At 37.5% G+C, this 21,229-nt stretch overlaps 1 protein-coding gene across 2 annotated transcripts in view; it reads left to right on the top strand.

Annotated features, from left to right (window-relative positions):
* Nucleotides 1-21,229, top strand: part of LOC118561801 (follistatin-related protein 5-like) — a 120,509-nt gene that overhangs the window by 12,598 nt on the left and 86,682 nt on the right. For both annotated transcript variants that reach the window (XM_036134031.1, XM_036134032.1), the window contains exon 2: nt 15,759-15,896. In XM_036134031.1, coding sequence (XP_035989924.1) covers nt 15,759-15,896 — 138 coding nt within the window. The remainder of the gene's footprint in view (nt 1-15,758; nt 15,897-21,229) is intronic.

Below are 21,229 nucleotides of genomic sequence, written 5' to 3'. Positions count from 1 at the left end.
GTTGTTTGTAGGAATGTTATCTTTATACTGCATGGAAGCACCTAGGAGAAACTGCTAAAGGTAGGATTTTAAAAACTACCTTCATATTATACACTGCTCTATTCCTCAGTATGTTTGGCCAAAGTCATTAAGAGCCACAGTAGAGGGTCTTAAAAAGCTTAATCTGGTGCTGGTGCTCCAGGTTGCAAAGGCCTGATGCAGGTTGCACTGCAGCTGGAGCTAACTGTTGGGGATTGGGCTCATTATAAGATCGTTTCTGACTGAAGTAGAAGTTGATGCAGCAGGTCTGCTGGAACCATTGTCTAACTTGAAAATTGTCTCAGTGGAGCAAATCAACCATGCTGTCAGGTTTTCTATTACAGCTCTGCCCCAGATGATCTCTAAAAGGTCTTTGATGAGGAAATCTGGCCATTTCTGTCTGGCCCGTCCCTCGTATCAAACTGCTTCAACTTGTTCTGTTCCTGCTACATTTTCTGAAATCCACACAGTGGTCTCATATCTGGCTCAAATGTGATTTGTTGCAGCTGTGCAAACGACAAGTAGACACCTTAGAAGAAGGAATTTGATTAACATTCAAACAGAGACCTTGTGTGAGAACTTTGAGTTCTGTCCCTCGTCCAAGACACCAGTATCAAATCAAATGGCCAAATTCCCTCCTCAGCATGCAGTCAGGTTCTACAGAACCTCGCTCATTACCTAAGTATTTCATTCAAGTGTTTTGATAAAGAGGCCCATCTAAAAGTCGCAGGACTGAAGTTTAACAGCTGTGCCTTATGTGACATCACCTGACAGATTCTGACTTGAATGCATGTTTGTGGGAGAGAAGATCTTAATATGAGTGAAAAAAAAAAAAAAACAATTTTCAACAAATTGGTAAAACTAACCATGGTATGTTTTGCTATAGGGGGCAAATGACATTTAACATGAGTTTGATTGATTCTTTGTTTTCTTTTTTCTAAAAGTTTGACCACTATAACTGATCTGGTCTGAAATGATCAATGAAAAAACAAGTTGATGCAATTGTAGTTTAAAGAAGCTTTTTTTTTTTTTTTTTTTTTGTTTGCCAATATTGAACTCCGAACATGTTTGATGGTTTCTTTTGGCTACAAAGATTTTATTTCTAAATTACTGTGGCGTCTGTAGAAGAGGCCTGCCAGCCATTTATTCTGCGAGTTACATCCGACGGCCTCTGAAGGCCTAAATGTTGCTGGGAAAAAAAAGATATTAAGTCGGAGTTTTGAAGGATAACTTGATATTATTTTATTGTATCTGTACGACTGAGGAGTAATGGCACCGACAAAAGAGCGGTTGAGTTTGTCAGTGATATATTGAGGTGTGCTGGTGTGGCACAATGTGCTACAACAGAGGAATCCTCTGCCTCTTTACGTGCATCAATTTTTGGCTCCTGCAGCCATTCTAGAGGCTTTAAATGACATATTGTGATCTTCAGATGAGGTTAAGTTTGCTCATCTTGCACATTTGTCATCATAAGTTTGGGCTTATAATGATACATTTGAACGGTACTTTTTCTGAGATGGAATGATTAAGCATGAAACAATCAAAAATGAGAATTAATTCTGACTAAACGTTTGAATTTTCTTTCAGATATGGTAAATTCATTGAAATTATTTTCTTTGCTGGTATGAAGGAGACTTCAACTTTTCTCCGCAGCTTTTTTTTTTCTTAAATAGGTTTGAGGAATAGCCATTCCGAAAGCCTATGTATTAGGCCACGTTCACACTGCAGGGAAATGCGACCCAAATCCAAACTTTTTGCCCATATGTGACCCATGTCCGTCTTTTTCATGGCAGTGAGAACAACCCAATTCTGATATTTTCACCCCCTCAAAAAATCTGAATTGTGCCACTTCTATATATGTGGTAATAATTTGTATGTGTATCGGATACTTTTTCAAAGCATCCGCTGTCTGAATGGTGCAGAGTAAAAGACACATTTTATGCGCCTTTCATGTCACTCTCCTGTCTCTCATTACACATCCACATACAGTTGTAGCAGTTAGCGCACCATAAAAGATAGTTTTTATGACGGCGGCCGCGTTTAATAGTAGTATGAACGGCTACCTCAAAAAAATCTGATTTCAGCAAAAAATTGGAATGAACATCAAGACCTGCAGTGTGACCGTGGCCTTAGCTTCCTTTATCCATTTCAGATTCAGCTTTTGTGTTTGGGATCATTTTGCCATGAGAACACCTGGCTGTGTCACTGTTTCAACCATTTATCTGTTGATTTGACGTAAAGTTGAAGAATTTGCAGGTGATAGTGACTCTTCACTATTCTACCTAAGAACTGTAAAACCAGCTGTCAGCATGATGCTACCACCACCTAAAAACAGCAATTTTCAAACCACTGTTAAAAAAGAACAATTTAGACAAACTACTACTCCAGAACTACAGCCCATCTCAAACCACCCCTTTATCAGTAAGATTATTGAAATAGCTGTGTTTCAACAATTAAACACCTTCTTAACTACGACCAGCCGCTTTGACGTTTTCCAGTCTGGCTTCCGTGCTCACCACAGTACAGAGACCGCCCTTATCAAGGTGTTTAATGACATCCATATAAATACATACTGTGGAAGAACCACCGTGCTGGTTCTATTGGACCTCAGTGCAGCATTTGATACTGTTGATCACTCCATTCCGTTAGAGCGCCTGGAGAACTGGGTCGGCCTCTCTGGTACAGCTCTCCACTGGTTTAAATCCTACTTAAAGGACAGGGAATTTTTTGTGTCAGTAAGTAACTTTACATCAAAGATGACAAAAATCACATGTGGGGTTCCCCAAGGGTCCATCCTGGGTCCCCTCCTCTTCAATATCTACATGCTCCCTCTAGCTCAGATAATAAAAAATAACAACATCAGCTACCATAACTATGCAGACGACACACAGCTTTACATCACCATGTCACCAGGTGACTAAGAACCAGTTCAAGCACTGAGTAAATGCCTAGAAGAAATCAATACGTTGATGTGCCAAAATTTTCTTCAGTTGAATAAAAACAAAACTGAAGTAATAATATTTGGACCAATAGAGGAGAGATCAAAAGTTAGCACACAGCTTCAACTAAAAACCACTAATCAGGCCCGAAATCTGGGTGTAGTGATGGACTCAGACCTGAACCTTCAAAAGCATCTAAAGACGGTTACAAAGTCGGCTTTATATCACCTGAAGAACATTTCTAGGATTAAAGGACTAATGTCTCAGCAGGATCTGGAAAAACTAATCCATGGGTTTATATTTAGTAGAATTGATTACTGCAACGGTGTTTTCACAGGCCTGCCTAAAAAGTGGATCAGACAGCTGCAGCTGATCCAGAACGCTGCTGCCCGCGTCCTTACTAAGACTAAGAAAGTAGAGCACATCACCCCAGTTCTAAAGTCATTACAATGGCTCCCTGTATCTCAGAGAACTTTAAAATACTTCTGTTAGTCTATAAATCCTTCAATGGCTTAGCACCTAAATACATCACAGACTTGTTATCAGTGCATCAACCATCCAGACCATTAAGGTCTTCTGGCTCCAGCCTACTCTACATACCTAGAACCAGAACTAAACAAGGAGAAGCAGCATTTAGTTCCTATGCTCCACTTATCTGGAACAAACTTCCAGAAAATTGTAAAGGTGCGTAAAGCCTGAGTTCCTTTAAATCAAGATTAAAAACAGATTTGTTTTGAATTGAATTGAATTTATCAGGTGCAGCTCTTTCTTGCTCGGCACCCTCTCAGTATATGTTACTGTAATGTACTGGGCAGTGACACTGTTACAACATTATTCAGTTTAGGCTAGAGACTTGATGGTTATTGGGTTGTCTCTGCACATCCTAATCTCAAAAACTCTAGTGTGGAAGACTTTGTGAATGGCTTCCTCAATGTCACTCCGAATAAAAAAATGTATGGAGAATCCTTGAACCAACAATTTAGATGGGTTCTATCACTTCTGATGAGACACATAGTTAAATATCAAGACAAAATCTTGCTAATAGATTTATTTAAAATTAGATAATAGATTAATTTAAGATTTATTTGAATATTAATGGGGCTGTATTGATATAATTCAACTGTAAGTATATTTTTCATCTTGTGTGGATCAAAGGAAAATGGCATGAAATTCAAAGTTGTGCATCCAAATTTTGTTTTGAAAATAAAAAACACACTACAGTTGTTTGGTGGAGCATAAATTCACCCTGAAAAAGAATGGTTTAAACTGAATCGTTAAAAGCCGAAAAAAAAAATGAAATTCATGCCCATGATCAGCGTATGTAAACGCCTGGTTTGGCATTGTATACAAAAACAACATAGACTTTTCATTTTGTTTTGGAGCAGTTTTCTGCTGTTATATAATGAGCAGATGCAGTCCTGTTGGCCATGCAGGCCTCCCAGTTGAGGCTCTGCATATCCCCCTGATATCTCGTTTGCTCTTACAGCTCTGTCACAAAGCCTGCTGGGAATTTCTGGATTTAACAAGTCGCTCCCTGTTTGCATGCCTTACAGATGCACCTGACAAGCATGATGTGGGCTTTAACACCCAAGCGCTGCCAATGTGCTTATAGAAACTTGTCAGAGGTAAATCCCAGATATCAGAAAATGTGTCAGGAAGAGAATGGGACGCTATTCAGAAGAAGCAGCCTTTCTTTCTGTTTTTTTTTTTTTCCCTCACTTGCCTTAAGATTTGGTTTTAATTCTCCCTAACATCCTGGAGCTCTGTCTCAGCTACACAGGAAATGTTAAAGGGAGAGCATCAAACAGTGGTTAATTTGGAAGCTCAGCTGTTTCTGAAGCACTGCAGCTTACATTATAGCCGTTGTTCGGTCTTTGTGTCATTTCGGGGAAGCAAGTGTAACGTTTCTCTCTCTAAGGCTATCTAAAAGGCCACATATGCAGTTGCTGTTCTTAAAAATGAATACATTAACTTATCTAATCAAGGCTTGCATATGCTTTGGTCACGCGTTCTAATTGCTGTAATGACTTTTCCTCTGCTGTTGGAGGTTTCCCAGCCTGTTTGTCTGCTTTTCTGTGTTATACTGAGTTTTAGTTCAATCAAAGCCTTTGAATCATTTTTAACTGAAGGTCATTGTCAGTATTTTGTGTTTTCAAATAACGTTCTTTGATGGCGCAACAGCCTCAACCACCTATAGTATTTTTATTTATTTATGACAGTGCTGTATAAGACACCAGGTGCTGGCACACTCTTCAGCTTTATTAAACATTGGTGAGACATCTTATTTATTTTCCATTATTAATAAAACCACAGTGATAAAATGAAAGTGTCATTTCTAACTAGCGCACTAGCTGCAAATTTAAAATCTCTCCAGGCGTATCCATGTTTCATCATTACTTTGAGTCTACATGATGCAGGAGATTATTTTTAATCAATAACCCTAAGTATACCACACTGAAATACTTACAGGGTTATAGGATTTGTACTGTAGCTTTAAATAATTTTTAACCGAAAATGCTGCGAGTTTCTAATTTGGAAGTATTTGGCAGAGATGGCATCATCATCATGTTTGCCGAAAATTGTTATTCTTCACTTGATAAAAGAAACTGCTGTAGCTCTTGCTCCAACAAGGCATCAATATTTATTTATGGCCTTTATAAGTTATTTCTAATGTTTCTGTTTGTGTATTATATTTATACATGAGCTTTGTGTTTCCAAGGAGCAGACTGTCAATATATTGTCAGATATTCTGAAATGTATTACAATTTGATACAAAAAAATAAACCATGAAAGAGAGTAGCTTGAAAAGCCCGAGTGTCTGCAGAATAACCAGGGTTAGAACGTGTGATCGTGAGGCGCGGCTGTCTGACAGACTGACACTTTTGGTCTCGACAGTATCTCCTCCAACCACAAAGGCACAGGAATAAAATGCAGAGGAGCAAGTTGAGAAACCAGGATTGGGCAAAAAGCGATTCTCCCAGTGGCTCTATTTGGTGCCATGAGCAGATCTGTGTGAAGAAGTGGCTGTTTGAAACCTAAGTGCAGGCAGACTGGCTGGCAGACGCAGGTTGATGGCAGAGATTTTCCCGAAGACGAGACGAGCATCAGTTTGAGGTGGCACTTAGGGTAAGAGAGGTTTGTTCCAAAATGGGCCATGCACCATTTGGGGGTGGGGAGTCTGACACCCACCTTCATGGAGTGATTGACAAAAGGCATTTATTTTATTTATTTTCACCTCTTGCTTTTGCTGTATTTGATAATTGGTTAACCAGTCGTGACACACTGGATATCTCTAATGCACGACTCCTCTGAATAATTTAGAAAAATATTCCAAATTGCTTAAAAATATATGTGAAATTATATCTGTGTGCAGGAATGCGGCAAATGTAGCTCAGAGCGAGCCTTCAAATGCAAAAGCTCTGACTTGAGGCGGGTGAAATGTACGCCTCACAGTTTCATCATTCACAAATGAAACTTTTTCCATCGCTCCAATCCTCTTTTGTAGCCTTTTTTAAATACTCAGCAACTTGCAAGAAGGGAAAGAGCACGCTGAGTTCGAAATGACTGTCGGTGTGGAACTGCGTGTGTCATTTGTAACTGTGACAGCAATCCTACCTGGAGTGCTGCAGAGCTGAGAGAGGGAAGCCGCTCGAGAGGCCTTTACCTTTCTGCCATTACAGAGAGCAAAGGAGGACTGCTTGTCTTCATTTACACTCCAGCTTTAAGTTTGGCTGTAGTATTGGGCTTCTAAAAGGGATGCTATTGATTCACTGTTGTGAAATCACCGTGCACTCTAAAAGTAATGATATCAGCAATTGATATAACTCCCTCATTAGTGCCTAAAACAATTAGCACAGGTGCTTTTGAGGTTTTTGTCAAAGTAAAAACTTTTCATGAGCTTGGTCAAACAACTGACACAAACCCACTGGTCACAGATGGTATGTTGACAGACCTTTATCTGATCTTTATCACAGACTTTATGTCGATCCATCATAGCTGCTTTTGCTCATGAGGTCAGGTAGAAGTTTGTTTGGTATGTTTCTCAGATGATAAGGCATTGATTGAATGTAGAATTTTAAGTCTCAACAACGAGCTACATTTTTTGGACTGCTTGGTCAGCATGGAAAGAGATGGAAGCCTCAAAGTCTACAGGAAACCTACTAACACAGACCAATATCTGCTTTTTGATTCTCACCACCCACTGGAACACAACTTTCTGTCATCAGAACCTTACACCGTTGAGCCGAATTTGTGCCCACTAGGACAGAAGGGAAGAACAAGGAACAAAAACACGTCAAAGATGCTCTCCAAACCTATGGATACCCTAACTGGGATTTTGTCAAATCAGCAAAGAAATCCAGAAGAAACGCCGCAGAACAAGACAGGAAGAAAAAACACTCGCAAAAACACTGTCATCCCATATGTTGCTGGAGTCTTAGAAAAACACAAGAATATTTTCTCCAAATACAAAATCCCAGTCCACTCTATGCAGTTCAGTGCAGTGAGGAATGATCTGATCTTTATATTGGAGAACCCAGACAAGCTCTCCGCAGACGCATGGCTCAACACAGAAGAGCTACCTCCTTAGGACAAGACTCTGCTGTCCACCTACACCTCAAGGACAAAGGACACTCTTTTTTTTTTTTTTTTTTTTTTTTTTTTTTTTTTTTTGACCAAAATATTCACATTTTGGACAAAGAAGACAGATGGTTTGAGAGAAGGGTGAAGGAATCCATTTACATAAAGCAAGGAGAAAACATTTTTAAACAGAGGAGGGCGGCTCAGGTTTCAAATTTCAAAAAGCTACAACACAGCAATAGGTTTGATTCCTGTTAAGTTTCACCCAAATTCCCACCTCCATGCATGTGACAACAACATTTCTCCTGTGAGCCTGGAAAATTATGAGCCTAACAACTTTCCATTGAGAGGGGTGATCAGTTCCAGGTGAATCTACATGTGAATCTAAGCTCTTAAAGAGGCCTCGCAAGCAGGTCTAAAACGCTTGGAACTTCTCACTACTCCAGACATTTTGAATTGAGAAAGCTTCCTGCATGGGAAGCAAAACGTCTTCAGCTTCAGAATAGAAGTCCAGCTGTTTTAATGCATTAATTAGACAGACAGCCAAGAGGCCCGTGGTTAACTCTGGAGGAGCTGCAAAGATTCACAGCTTTGAGAGAATCTGTAGGATTAGTTATTTACTCCACAGATCTGGCTTTTATGGAAGAAGAGGGAGAGAAAGCCATTGTTTAAATAAGACCATAATACTTCCCACTTGGATTTTGTTACAAGCCATATCGTTGACACAAACGTCTAGATGAACGTTTCTCTGGTCAGATGAAATCAACATTTAGTTATTTAGCTAATATGAAAAACATTGGAGAAACATGGTGGTAGCATCATGCTGTGATGATGCTTCTCTTTAGCAGGGACATGGACGTTGAGTGAATGGGGAAGATAGATGGAGCAAAATACGAGGCAGTCCTTAAAAAGCCCTGTTATGGGCTGCTAATGACTTTAAGCTGGGTCAGAGATTTACCTTTTTCTAAAGATAATTTCTATAAACATACATTCTGAGCCACAATGGGATTGTGGGTTTAGGTTTAAAGCACATTAACACTTTTTTAAATTTGTGTAAACATTTGAAAAGCATGCATCCTTTTCATTCAGCTTTACCATTATGCCCTACTTTGTGTAGGGCATAATGGTATCCATCCATTTTCTGACCCGCTTAATCCCTCATGGGGTCGCGGGGGTTGCTGGTGCCCATCTCCAGCGTTTACTGGGTGAGAAGCAGGGTACACCCTGGACAGGTCGCCAGTCTGTCGCAGGGCAACACAGAGACAGCTATTCACGCACACACTCACACCTAAGGACAATTTAGAGAAGCCAATCAACCAAACAGTCATGTTTTTTGGACTGTGGGAGGAACCCGGAGTACCCAGAGAGAACCCACACATGCACAGGGAGAACATGCAAACTCCATGCAGAAAGGCCCAGGATTGGACTTGAACCCAGGAACTTCTTGCTGCAAGGCAACAGTGCTACCCACTGTGCCGCCCCCACTTTGAATTATTATTATTATTATTATTATTATTATTATTTTATTTTTTATTATTTTTTATTATTATTATTATTCAATTAATTTAATTCATTCATTTAATCAATTAATGTAATTAATCATCATCATATAAAGTTCTTGCTCAGGGACCCAGGGTGGCAGTCCGTAGTAGTGGAGACGGGAACCTCCAGGACTTAAGTGCAATGCTTGAACCACCATGCCACCATTCCCCCAGAAGTTTGCGTGGACTCTATTTTCCAATTACAACATGTGAGGGTACTTGTCAATTGCTCAGAGCGGCAGAAATGCTTGTTGACTTGATAGTCTAGCTATGGTATGCGATGGCTGGAAATCGAACCCAGGTCAACTGCTGGGAAGGCAGCTATAGTCACCATTATATCACCATCTCCACAAATACCTTGTTGAGTATGTGGGTCATTTCAAAACCCGACAACATTCAATGAAGTTTGTTGATGTAACGTTTTGAAACAGGAATACTTGCATGTGAATACTATAATTTCACATGCAGGTATGTTGCATCTGGAATCAACAGGGATTATTATAATTTTATAGGGAATTAATTTACTGAGGCATGAACACAAATATTTAAGTAGAACTTTTTTATTTTTTCAGACCTCAACTAAGATTTTGGAACAACAAGATCATTACTCAGTGGCACTTTTGTGCTGAAGATTATCCCTTCTTGGGTCCATATGTGATTTAGCGACACATATCACCATTATAGTCAAGCTGACAGTTTGCATCTGCTACCTGAAGCAGAACCAGCTGTTTCTCAGAGTTTCCCACACTGAGGAAAAAGAAAAGGCTTTTGTGTTTTATGATTAGAAAACATCAGACATAATCACATCATTATGCAATTTTCGTTTGGCCACAAAAGGTAGATTATGTCTCCTGGCTTAAGATCAAAATTAGTTCTAATGCTGTCAAATTGGTTTCTTGATGTCTATTTTGTGTTTTCAGTTTGTTTTGCTTAAATTTGCTGCAGATTCATGACCACAAAATAACCTGTTTTTCCTGAAACTGGTAAAAGCAGCTTTTTCTGAGGGGCAGAAATAAGATCCCCCCCAATGTGAAGTTTCATCAGGGTGTTTGCAGTAAATGGCAATTTACTTTATATACTATGACTGTAGTCATGTACCCTTTCCATTACTTTGAACTTTTTCCATCTCAAAAAATCAGACCCATGATGCAAGAGGAGTTCCAAGAAAGAATTTACATAAATATTCTATCTGCGGGTTTCCCTGAGATACCAGATTTGTCTTAATCAAGCAGACTGCTTTAAGTAGCAGAGCGGGAATGTGGGTTGGAAATTTTAACAAAATGAGAAAGATTGAGTTGTTGTGTTGAGCCGTTTAAAATGAAATCCTTATTACATTTCACTTTAAATTAAAATATATCACTCTGTGAACAGTCCTTTTTTAATCAAGACTGCTCTGTCGCTTATTGAGGTATTAAGATCAGACTTTGCAGCTTGCTTTAAGTAATTAGCCTTTAATATACTCATGTTTATATCCCCGGTCGTCGATATGTTTCCTAGGAGGCCTTTGAAACTAATTTAAGCCATAATTAATATTTTATCTTGTGATAAAGCAGCTTCTTGCTTAATGACCTTGATAAATGTCACTATAAATATTTCCATTCAAAACATTGCAGTGGGCAGATGGCTGTTTACTGTACCAGCCAGAGATGGTGACTTGAGCTGCACTTTAGTCACAGAAACAAAGACTTCCTGACTTTCCTAAGACTTGTACTATAATGACTCAAGACTCGACTTGGACTTGAGGGTTTAATATTCGAGTCTTACGAGCAATGTAGTTATCGGTTAGTTGGTAAGTGTAGATAATTAAAGTTAACAGGACTTAACAGCAGCTTGCTGTTGGTCTGTTTTTTATTTAACGCTGCTGTTGAGTATCATTGAGGTCTGTAGCTAAATTACTTTCAACTATGATGAGTGTTTATTCTCTGGTTTTATTCATTTACAGTAGACCCTTACAGAGCATAAACCATTGATGTTAATGTCAACCTTTTCATTTATGATTTAACATAATGATTTGACAGAAATTCCTCCAACTAACCTGTATTAAATCACTTTGGTATTTTCAGAAAATATAAAAATACCTGGACATTACTCTTAAAGATTTGAGAGTTACCATTTAAAAACTGGAGATTTAATGCCTTAGACCTTAAGCAGGCTTATTCTTTGACACTGGGCTCACATCTACTACTGTGCGGGGACTGTGCGGGTGCTGCAAGGAACTAAAATCATAAAAATCGGACAGCGCAGTTGTTCCTGTGTCATGCGCCAGGGAATTACACTTCCTAAATATTGCAGTAGTTATTGTGTGAACTCCTGACAAGAGCGCAAACCCACCTGAACCGTTCTCTTGAGCGCCTTCTCTGCATCTGGCACCAGAGCTGGCCGCATTTTCCCTAGGAGCAGTGTTAGTGGGGGTTTGCGTAAAAGCCGCACTGGGTCAGGACTGTACGCACACCATAGTAGATGTTAGCCCCGTCGAAAGACATAAGACTTATCTTATACTTGTCCCTTAAAGACTTGAACCTTTGTTTGGATTTGTCCCTTAAAGAGTTGGGACTCGACTTGGACCTGTCACATCAAGACATGGATTTGTCTTGGACAAAGCTTAAGAGTTGACTTGAAAACAATGACTTAAAGTAAAAAAAAAAAAAAATAGTAACCAATATAGTGATATTAAGGAGGAAAGGCGTTTCACCCTTTTTGTAATCTTTATTCGTCCTGAAATTCTCAACCTAAAACAGCTTATTACTGAACCTGCTGGCTTCTCGTCATAGTGGGTACGAAACTTTCCACAAAATTGAAGCCTGAACCCAAATCATTCCAGGACATTCTGGGCCAAATATTATACTTTTATCTCATTAGAATTGAAGGTTCAGAAGAAGGACTTATAAAACAAGGCATGATAGGAAAGTTTAGTGCCTTAGGTCTGAGCAACAAACTGAGCAAGTCTGAAGTGAGCTGCCAGCGATTGTCCCTGTTTTAAAGTGTCTCCTACAACTCTTTAAACATTTTAATATTCCGGTCAAATAACTGTCTGCCTGATATTCTTCCTCCCTTGTGTTGAGTTTAACATCGTTCAGTGCATGCTACCAGTCTTTGTGTGTGAGTCTTCATGAGCACTCAGCTGTGTGTGGGCCAATGCCTGGAGCCTCAGGCAACACATTAAGACAGTGACTGGCAGATCTCATTTGGTGTTTAATTTCACATGGGTGAGCTCTCATCTATGAGGACCCATTAGCCCCTGGCTAATAGGCTAGCTGAAAAATGTCCACGCTTCCTCAAAGTGATGTTTACCTTCACAGGGATTATGTGATTTTGCAGTTTGTGCGTACTTAGCAGAGATATATATATATATATATATATATATATATATATATATATATATATATATATATATATATATATATATATATATATATATATATATATATATATATATATATATATATTTATTATTATTTATATATATATAATATGCGCTAATACTGCTCTGGTCAAGATGACTGGTGTGAAGGTGTCACTTGAATATGTCATTCCTGGTACAGACAGACTCGGTATGTAAGAGAGATCACTACAGCGACTGACGACTCCAATAATTATCACCAGACCCTATAATTCTAATTAACAGTGAAGAACATGTCAATATATTTTAATTAGTCTGTCAGCTGTTTGTTTTACAACTTTCCATTGATTAAACATTGTACAGCACCCAGCAAACTGCTAGTTTAGGAACACATAGGTTTGTTTCCCTGGAAATTACAAATACAATATCCAAAAGATAATTTGATATTGTTTGACATTCATAATAAGTTATGTCTACATGATATGCTTTTTGCTGTGGCCTGAAATGCATGTTTCTGGCATTTTATTAATTGCATACCTATATTGGTACAGGTTCGTCACACTACAGACAAATCTACAGCGTACGTACCTAGACGGTAAAGTAGTGCTGCACAGGACTACCATATATGGTCGGACACAATGTTTTGAGGAAAACGTATTTTTAGGCAGAGGTTTGTGTAGGTCAAAAACAATCTATTGACATTAATATAGGTGAGCCCAGACTCACCTTAACCATATGTGTATTAAAAGGGACATATCATGCAAAATCCAGTTTCTGGGTCATATTTATCAAGATGTTCAGTTTTCTGTTTTTTTTTTTTTTTTTTTTTTTTTTTGGAACAATTATTATTTTTTCTTTTGGAACAGTATTTGCTGCAGAACAGCCAAACAAGGTCATGGAATTCCAGCTACAGTCTCGCGAATCCACCATCTTTATTTCTCTGAACCATTTTGGAGTCCAAACTTAGGCATGCAGAAACTACAAGTGGATAAGTCATTAGTTGTTCACTACACCGCCCCCTAGCATACTACAAAAATGGCTGAAAGGGTGAAGTTGATCGCTCTGCAACCTGGAAGAGGACGTGGTGTGACGTGGCACATTTAGATTTAAAGTAACCGAAGCACCAAAATGAGATTCTCTCAGATAAACCTCAGAACAGGGGTAAAAAGGGGGAACAGGGGGGTAAATTAACGAGGAATTTAGACTAAGCATTGCCGTTCCACTTTATATAGACCAGCTGAATGATTTAAATGTGAAAATGAAGGATTGAAAAGCATATGTCCCTTTTACAAGAAAATCACAATTGAGGGAGAAAGGCAAAAATTGTATCTTATGGTGATCTGGAAGAAGACCACAAGTAAACTGCACTGAGTCAGCAAATAACAATAGAAATGGTAATACTACATGTTTGCTGTTGCTTTTTAGACATGTTTCTGGTATGCAACTTGGAGGTAGGAGGAAATGCCAGAAAAACACAGTTTTATTTGCCACACACTCCTGTTCCTTCCAGTTTTTTCAAAACTCTGTGGTCTCCATTGTGCACATTATTTATTTCTTGAGTGTTCCCTGCCCACAGAAAGCACAATCTTATGGGTAAAACATGTCCAAAATTCAAAAGGTGACTTGAAAACTTTCTGAATTGCACTCACGGACTAAACTTTTCATGAACAAAACCTTTCCAAATATACCAACAGACACTGCTGCTGCAAATTCACATTGGGTTTTTGTCTCCCAATCATTATATTACCATTTAGACGATAAAGGTCACCCAGAAATGTTTTCATTTCTATAATAATTTAAACACATTTCTTTTGCAGTAGTCTCAGATCTTTAAAGTTTAATATGAGATTCAGGATTCCTGCAACATTTAAACTCTGAAGAGGAGAAACTGTTGACATTTAACACTATGACACTTTCAATGTTCAAGACACATCTTGTATTTATGCTAGTTGTGAGTGTGTGTGTGTGTGTGTATATATATATATATATATATATATATATATATATATATATATATATATATATATATATATATATATATATATATATATATATATATATAAAATATAGTGAAATTCTTGGTTGTGAATTTCACAAGTGTCATAAAATGAAACATAAGTCTATGGTAGAAGCAGCAAACATAAGTCTATTGTACAAACGTAGTGGAAACGAATAGCAACACTGTATTGTCTGCTGCTAAAGATTTGTTCTTTCCAATACGCCATGTTATGGCTTCTCTGTTATAGGTAGACAAAATACAAGATGAATGTAATGCTGCACTGACTACATGAACCCTGTAAATTGTTGTACTACTCAAAAAAACAAAAAGCTATCCTACCATTTTATATGTATTATTTAAAAATTCTGTACAAATTAAAATTAAAAATGTCCATTATTTAAGATGCACTTTTTAAATAGTGGATGTTAGATAAGCGTATCTTTTTTTTTTTAAAGAAAAATATCATGATTTTAAAGCTGGATGTGATATTTCTTTTCTTTTAGAGGTTTGTGTGTGCACCTGCATGTGTGTGTGTGGATGAGTAGGTGTGTGTCGCAGCAGATAAATTGAGCTCCTTAGTTTATATTTTAAGCTCCCAGACCGTCGCTTCACTGCTATGCCTCATCAGAGGGTTGTTTCTTTGTTGACATCAAAAGATTTCTGTGTTCTTTTGTAATCCAGATAATTATCCTTCATCAGTTTGGGCTTTGATGTTTACACAGCTTTATTATGCAGTCTTTGTGCATGCAAGCCTTTGGTTGTATTGTATATTTTCTACACATTTGTGGGTCAGCCTTAATATTTTACAGGTATACATTTGCCCATGTCCTGTAACCTTAAGTCAGTAGGAAATATTAGGATGTGGAACAATTATGAAGTGTGATATAACTATATTTGTTCAAGAAACAGGCAAGATTAAGTAGTATTATCTTTTGAATCTAATTTTGCTCTCATACAGTTGGCCATTAGACTGCTGTGAAAATAACCAAGCCAGGGATCTGAATTTGCTCTCATCTTTGTTAATCTCCTCTGTGAGAAGCAAAGTGAGTCACTGTAAAGTTTTTTTTTTTTTTAAAAAGTCAATAAAAAGGATTATGTCAGACTAAGTTTAAAACTAAAGTGTGATGAAACACCATTAAAGTTACAAATAAAAACCATTTTGAACACAATTTTCAAACTGATTTTGCTCGGTTCCGCACTTTTAATGTGTAATATACTATTACATTCTAGTAAAACAGAGATGAATATCATGATGTTATATACAGAAACATAATTTTTTATGGTGCAGCAGAGTTGGTCTAAGGACTTATTGTTTTGGGTTCTCTCTCCATGTTTTTATTTAGATAAACATGGGCAGCCTGTGTGTTTGGGTTGTGGCTGTTCTGCTGGGATCGTTGGGATGCTGGGCTACTGAAGGGCACAGGAGCAGCCGACGAAGCGGTGTGGATACACACACCTCCCACCAGGAGTCACATTCCATGGTAAGTATTCTGAATTTTATTTATTTATTTATTTATTTATTAAAATGAATAAAATGTTTGGGATTGATAGTTTGCTGAAAGTGTAAACATTAGATTTGAATATAGGTTGATGGTAAAAATCTCTATCATTTAATGGGTATGCGCTTCACCCTATATTAAAATCCAAAGACGTAACAATAACAAAATAAAAGCATATAAAAAGAATTAAGCAACACTTTAGTATGTACAAGGGTAAGAGCAGGGAACCTGCAGCTCCAGGGAGAGAAGAGGAACAAACACCACACAGACACACAACTACCCAGATACCTGACAACTGTTGTTTTTCAAAACAATCGACATTGAGACTAAACCTCTCCTGTTTTAGATTATGTAAATTGTTTGTATTTGCTAAATGCCAGAATGTGAAGCAGGATAATTTTAGTAAGATTTTACAACCTTCTTTAAATTTAGACCTTAGTCTCACAGCGGGTTGGTGGAGTTTTGACCACTTCCTCCTAACAGAACTGGTTTAACTGAGTCAGGTTTGTAGATTGATTTGCTCTCACAAACCTTTTCAGTTTTGGCAAAACGTTTCATTAAGACCAAGATCATTGCTTTGTGAAAGCCACTCCAAAACATTTAGGTTGTTTACATAATCTGCGGTACAGCTATTTTGATGGCATGCTTAGGCCAATTGACCATTTTGAAGAATAATTTCTACTCAAGCTTAAATTTCACTGCCATTTGGTTTGTGGAGTGCACCAGTCCCTGCTGCAGTAAAATACCTAAACAGCATGATGTTGCCACTTCTGTACTTCACAATCAGGATAGTGTTCTCAGGCTTGCAAGCTGTCCCCTTTTTTCTCCAAAACATGTTCACCTCTGGGGCAAAAAACTTTGCCCTGAATCGTTTGATGCATAGAGTTTATACTTGTGTGCAAATGTTCGAACAGATTACTGGGCCACATTCAGGCATGGTTTACTGATTTTTTAAATTTATTTATTTTTATTCTGTACGTCCCACAAAGAGACGGCAAGCTTGAGATGTGCCTTTAAAATACATCCACCTTTGCCTCCAATTAACTCAAATGAATAAATCTATCAGAAATGTATTATCACCACAAGGCTTTTTACAAATTCTGCAGTCATCATAATCTTAATTTATGTAAACATCTGTCTTTGAAAAGTGTAATAACATCTGTAAAAAAAAAGAAAAAAAAAAAGAAAGGATTTCTTGTTGCTCTTGTATTTAACAAATAGAAATAAATTAAGATAATCCTAACTGACCAAAAACAGGATATGCTTTCATGTCATTTAATGTGAGACAATCAGAAAGCAATGTTGACTTAACTGTATATAGGAGTTTTGGTATGGGATTATTTTTTTATTTAGTTTTTTTTTTTTAACAAACACTGGGTCTGATTAGTACAATTAGCGTGATTAGCATACTTAAGTGTGTACATAACGTTAACAGACTGTTGCGTAAATTATAGGATTTCTAAAAGCTGACAATTCCTGACGCAGCAAATTCTACGACCCATAAAATTTATATATTTAGATTTATAAAAAATAAAATTGTACAAATAAATATGATATAAATAAATTTATATAATATAAAATAGTAAACATTTTCTGTAACAGTCACCCCACCGGTATCTTGTGACGTCCTACTTCCTATTGTAGCTGCCTAAAAGAATAACCAACGTACCTTTTTGTATAAAATCTAATTTCCTTTCAAAAACTTGTTACACCTTTTGTTGTTCCTGACTTTATTTTTAAACACGTTATTGACACCAAAATTAAGCAAATAAGTCTCCTTCCCTCAGTCAAAATGTCCACACCTAAGTGTGTTGTTAGTGTGACATGGTAGGTCTTGGCATTGTACATTCACCGATTGGAATTTTAGCTTTTTACTTTCTTTCTTTTTTATGTGTCCTGTCTGGCAATGTAGCACATAATTGCTTTCTTAGTGCCAAAGAGAGCCCAACAGATTTACTTTCACAAGTGGAGTATTACTGCTTTTGCTATAAGACTCTACTGGACATTTTCTTGAGATTATTTTTAAATTTAATGGGCACACAAACTCAAAGTTAGAAGAGAAAAAAAGGAAGGGAGAAAGACAGGATTGTGTGACGAAAAATAGAGGAAAAAGAGTGCAAGATAATATCCTTGGAATCTGCTTCTACACCTGCAGAAAGGTATATCCAAAGGACAACAAAACAACCAGGAAATGTATCACAGGTACAAACAAGCAACGCATATGATGACGTCACTGTAAAATACAGTGTTCTTTAATACAATATAGCTTTAGTGCTAGCCAAAGCTATCAGGTTTGTCTGTATAGAAGTGTATGTATAAACACCTGGATCCAAGCACCTGTGGGTGTTTGTGAGGGTGTGCTTGTATATGTAAGGTTAACCATTAGAAAAATGCTCGATAGAGGTTGTGAGGAGCCAAAGATCCGCCTCCCCAGGGCACTGAGGCGGAAACCAGGGAGACTAGAGTCCCAGACATCTGAAAATGTCCCCAGAGCACAGGAAGCCCAAGAAGGAAGCAGCCACAGTGCCGACGCCCCTGTGGGCTGCAGTGAGTTTTAGTTCCTGACTGGCCAATCACCGATCTGGGCCAGCAATGTGCATCCCTAGGTGCACCCCTAGTTGTTTAGGTACAAGGGTTGCTTGTGCTAGTTAATAATACTGGTGAACATTTAGGAAAAGTGTAGTTCCTGTCTCATCGGCAGTTACTATAAAATGTGATTGACCTTTGACAAGGGCCTAGTTTCACACTGGGACTGTTGAAAGGAAAGTAGTAGATGAATGACTCAGGTGTGTTATTATCATGTGTCTACCTCCACTCTGGTTTGCATTGTGTCTTCATTACGTTTTTATTAGAATGGTAAAAACTAAAAAAAATAGTAAATGTTGCATGTGGCCATGGTTCTCTGTATGGCTATTTGCAGGGTATTTGTGGGCTAAGATACAGGCATGTTTCTAAGATCATTTGACAGTCTCTATTAGGAATAGGTGAGAATTATTAGTTAAGGTTTGACATTAAAAGGAAGGTAAATCAAAAAAGGTCTTTGCCTGTTGCCAAACAGGTCCTTGACGGCAATAACGCACCCTTAATAAAATGCCATGTGCATAGCAAGGAGCATAAAATCCTAATAAATTGTCACGAAAAAGATTGACTAAAATCCATGGATAGTGTAATTCTATGTGGCATGAACCACTGTAGGTCTTCCCCACAAGTGTTGGATACCTTTTTGCCATTTTAACCCCCTTCGAAATCCCTTGATGCAACAAATTCCCATGCGTTCCACCATTTGTTTATCTGTGCAGAATTGTAAGTCAAGTGAAGCAAGAATTTAAAGTCAACACTGGGGTCAATCAGTTGTATCAATGCATTCACATGAATGCATTCCCAAAGCCTTCAGGATTTAATGAGTTGTGTCCGTTTTCTTTTTCCTAACTGTGACAATGAATTGGTCCTAAAACAGCTGCCCCAATTAACTGGGGCCAATTACTTTTCAGTTTTCCTCTACAGTTAATGTATTTTCATAGCACATAAAAGATGGAGGATTTTCAAATGCTAGTGATTTGACAATAAGATTATATTATTTTTGGGGAGTGGTGTTTATTTAAGAGCAGAGTGGTTATGAGATTTGCAGCAACCATAGAGAAACACTAAACTGTGTTCATTGGATTAAAGGCTTATGAGTAAGAGGGTTATGCGTAAAACAAACAGGGACAAACTGCATAAACATAGAAATGAAAAGAATGGAAATTGCCCCTGCCCACGATGCCAAATCCTCTCATGTTGTCCTTTTCAAAAGTGGGGCTTTTCCCCCGCTGCATTTACATTTTGATCATGGCTTAAACTTATGAGGCTTTGCTTTTTATTCTGCCGTTTCCAGAGGGTTTATTCAAAGTGTTTTCTCACATTCATGTCTTAATCTTTATTCAAATCGAAGAACAACTTTAAAGCTGACAGAACATATGCAACCGCATAAATGGCGGTTTTCAATCCTGATGTTAATGTTGTTGTACAGGACACAATGTTAGTTTACCTCCATCCTTTAGTAAATGTGACGTGATAAGAGCATCATTTACCCTGACCTGTTTTATCTTATATTGAGTAAAGTCACCCATCACCCCACAGTTCTTCTAACATAAATGAAATGTTTACCAAATTTTAATCTGATGGATGGTGTATTAAAGTAACACACCTTCACTTTCTAATAAACTCCCTCCATGTCGGGCTACTAGTTTTTATTGACTACGGTCAAAAATTTGTCAATCACCATATGATCATCTCGATGTAGTTAAAATATCTCTGTCAGATCATTTTACATCTATTTGCTCGTCTTTTAATTTCCGTACAACTATCCGCGTTATATTGATATTGCCGATATTTTTTAAAATCTGCTGTTACTAACATTCTGATCATAGATCTGAAAATTATTATAACATATGCCGGTTCTACAACTTGTTTATTTGCAGCAACCTGGTGTGGATCCCAACCTTGGTGCTGCCCTTGTATAAAAAAAATAAAAACTATAAATTTACCCTCCTTTGTCTTGAAATCTACTGACCCGATCTTTCCTTACATACTACAGCCTCTATGCTGTTTTGAGCTGTACTTATCCGTGTCCTAAAAGTCCTTCACTACAGCAGCTACACAGAGCAAATAAAATGTCACCAAACACTCTTTAAGGCTTTAGTTCTATAAAAATATTAACAGCATTACCTGACACACTTACCGTTGCAATATAAAGTATTTTAAACTTTGACTGCAGTTGATTTTGCTCCTTATTAACTTATTTAGACAGCCATGAATTAATCCTCCACAAAACAATAATTTTATTTTTGTGCTTTTTACTTTTTAAAAAACACTTTCTAGGGTATCTGTACATATCGTAATCTCAGATTATGGTCAGTTGGACTGTATATTGAAACTCTTGTATAATTGAGGTATAGAGACATTACTTTGGCAAAACATTTTGTTGTCAGTTAAAAGGGAGAAATGGGTAAGGAAGTAAAAGGTGTGTGTTTGTGTGTGTATATATATATATATATATATATATATATATATATATATATATATATATATATATATATATATATATATATATATATATATATATATATATATATATATATATATATATGCTGATACATGAGCCTTTAATGAAACTTGTCTGCACAGGAATGGATTTAGAGACCAATGGATCCTCAAGCTTACTTCACAACAGTCTCAGCTCAATGTGAATTGCCTTGTTTTTCAAATTGCTTCAGCACAAAATGTCAGTCTTCGCAGCAATGCCAGACTATTGTTGCATGGGAAGATTTAAACGG

Source organism: Fundulus heteroclitus, unplaced genomic scaffold (genome assembly GCF_011125445.2).
Source record: "Fundulus heteroclitus isolate FHET01 unplaced genomic scaffold, MU-UCD_Fhet_4.1 scaffold_72, whole genome shotgun sequence".
NCBI lineage: Eukaryota > Metazoa > Chordata > Actinopteri > Cyprinodontiformes > Fundulidae > Fundulus > Fundulus heteroclitus.
This window is presented reverse-complemented; position numbering and strand designations above follow the sequence as displayed.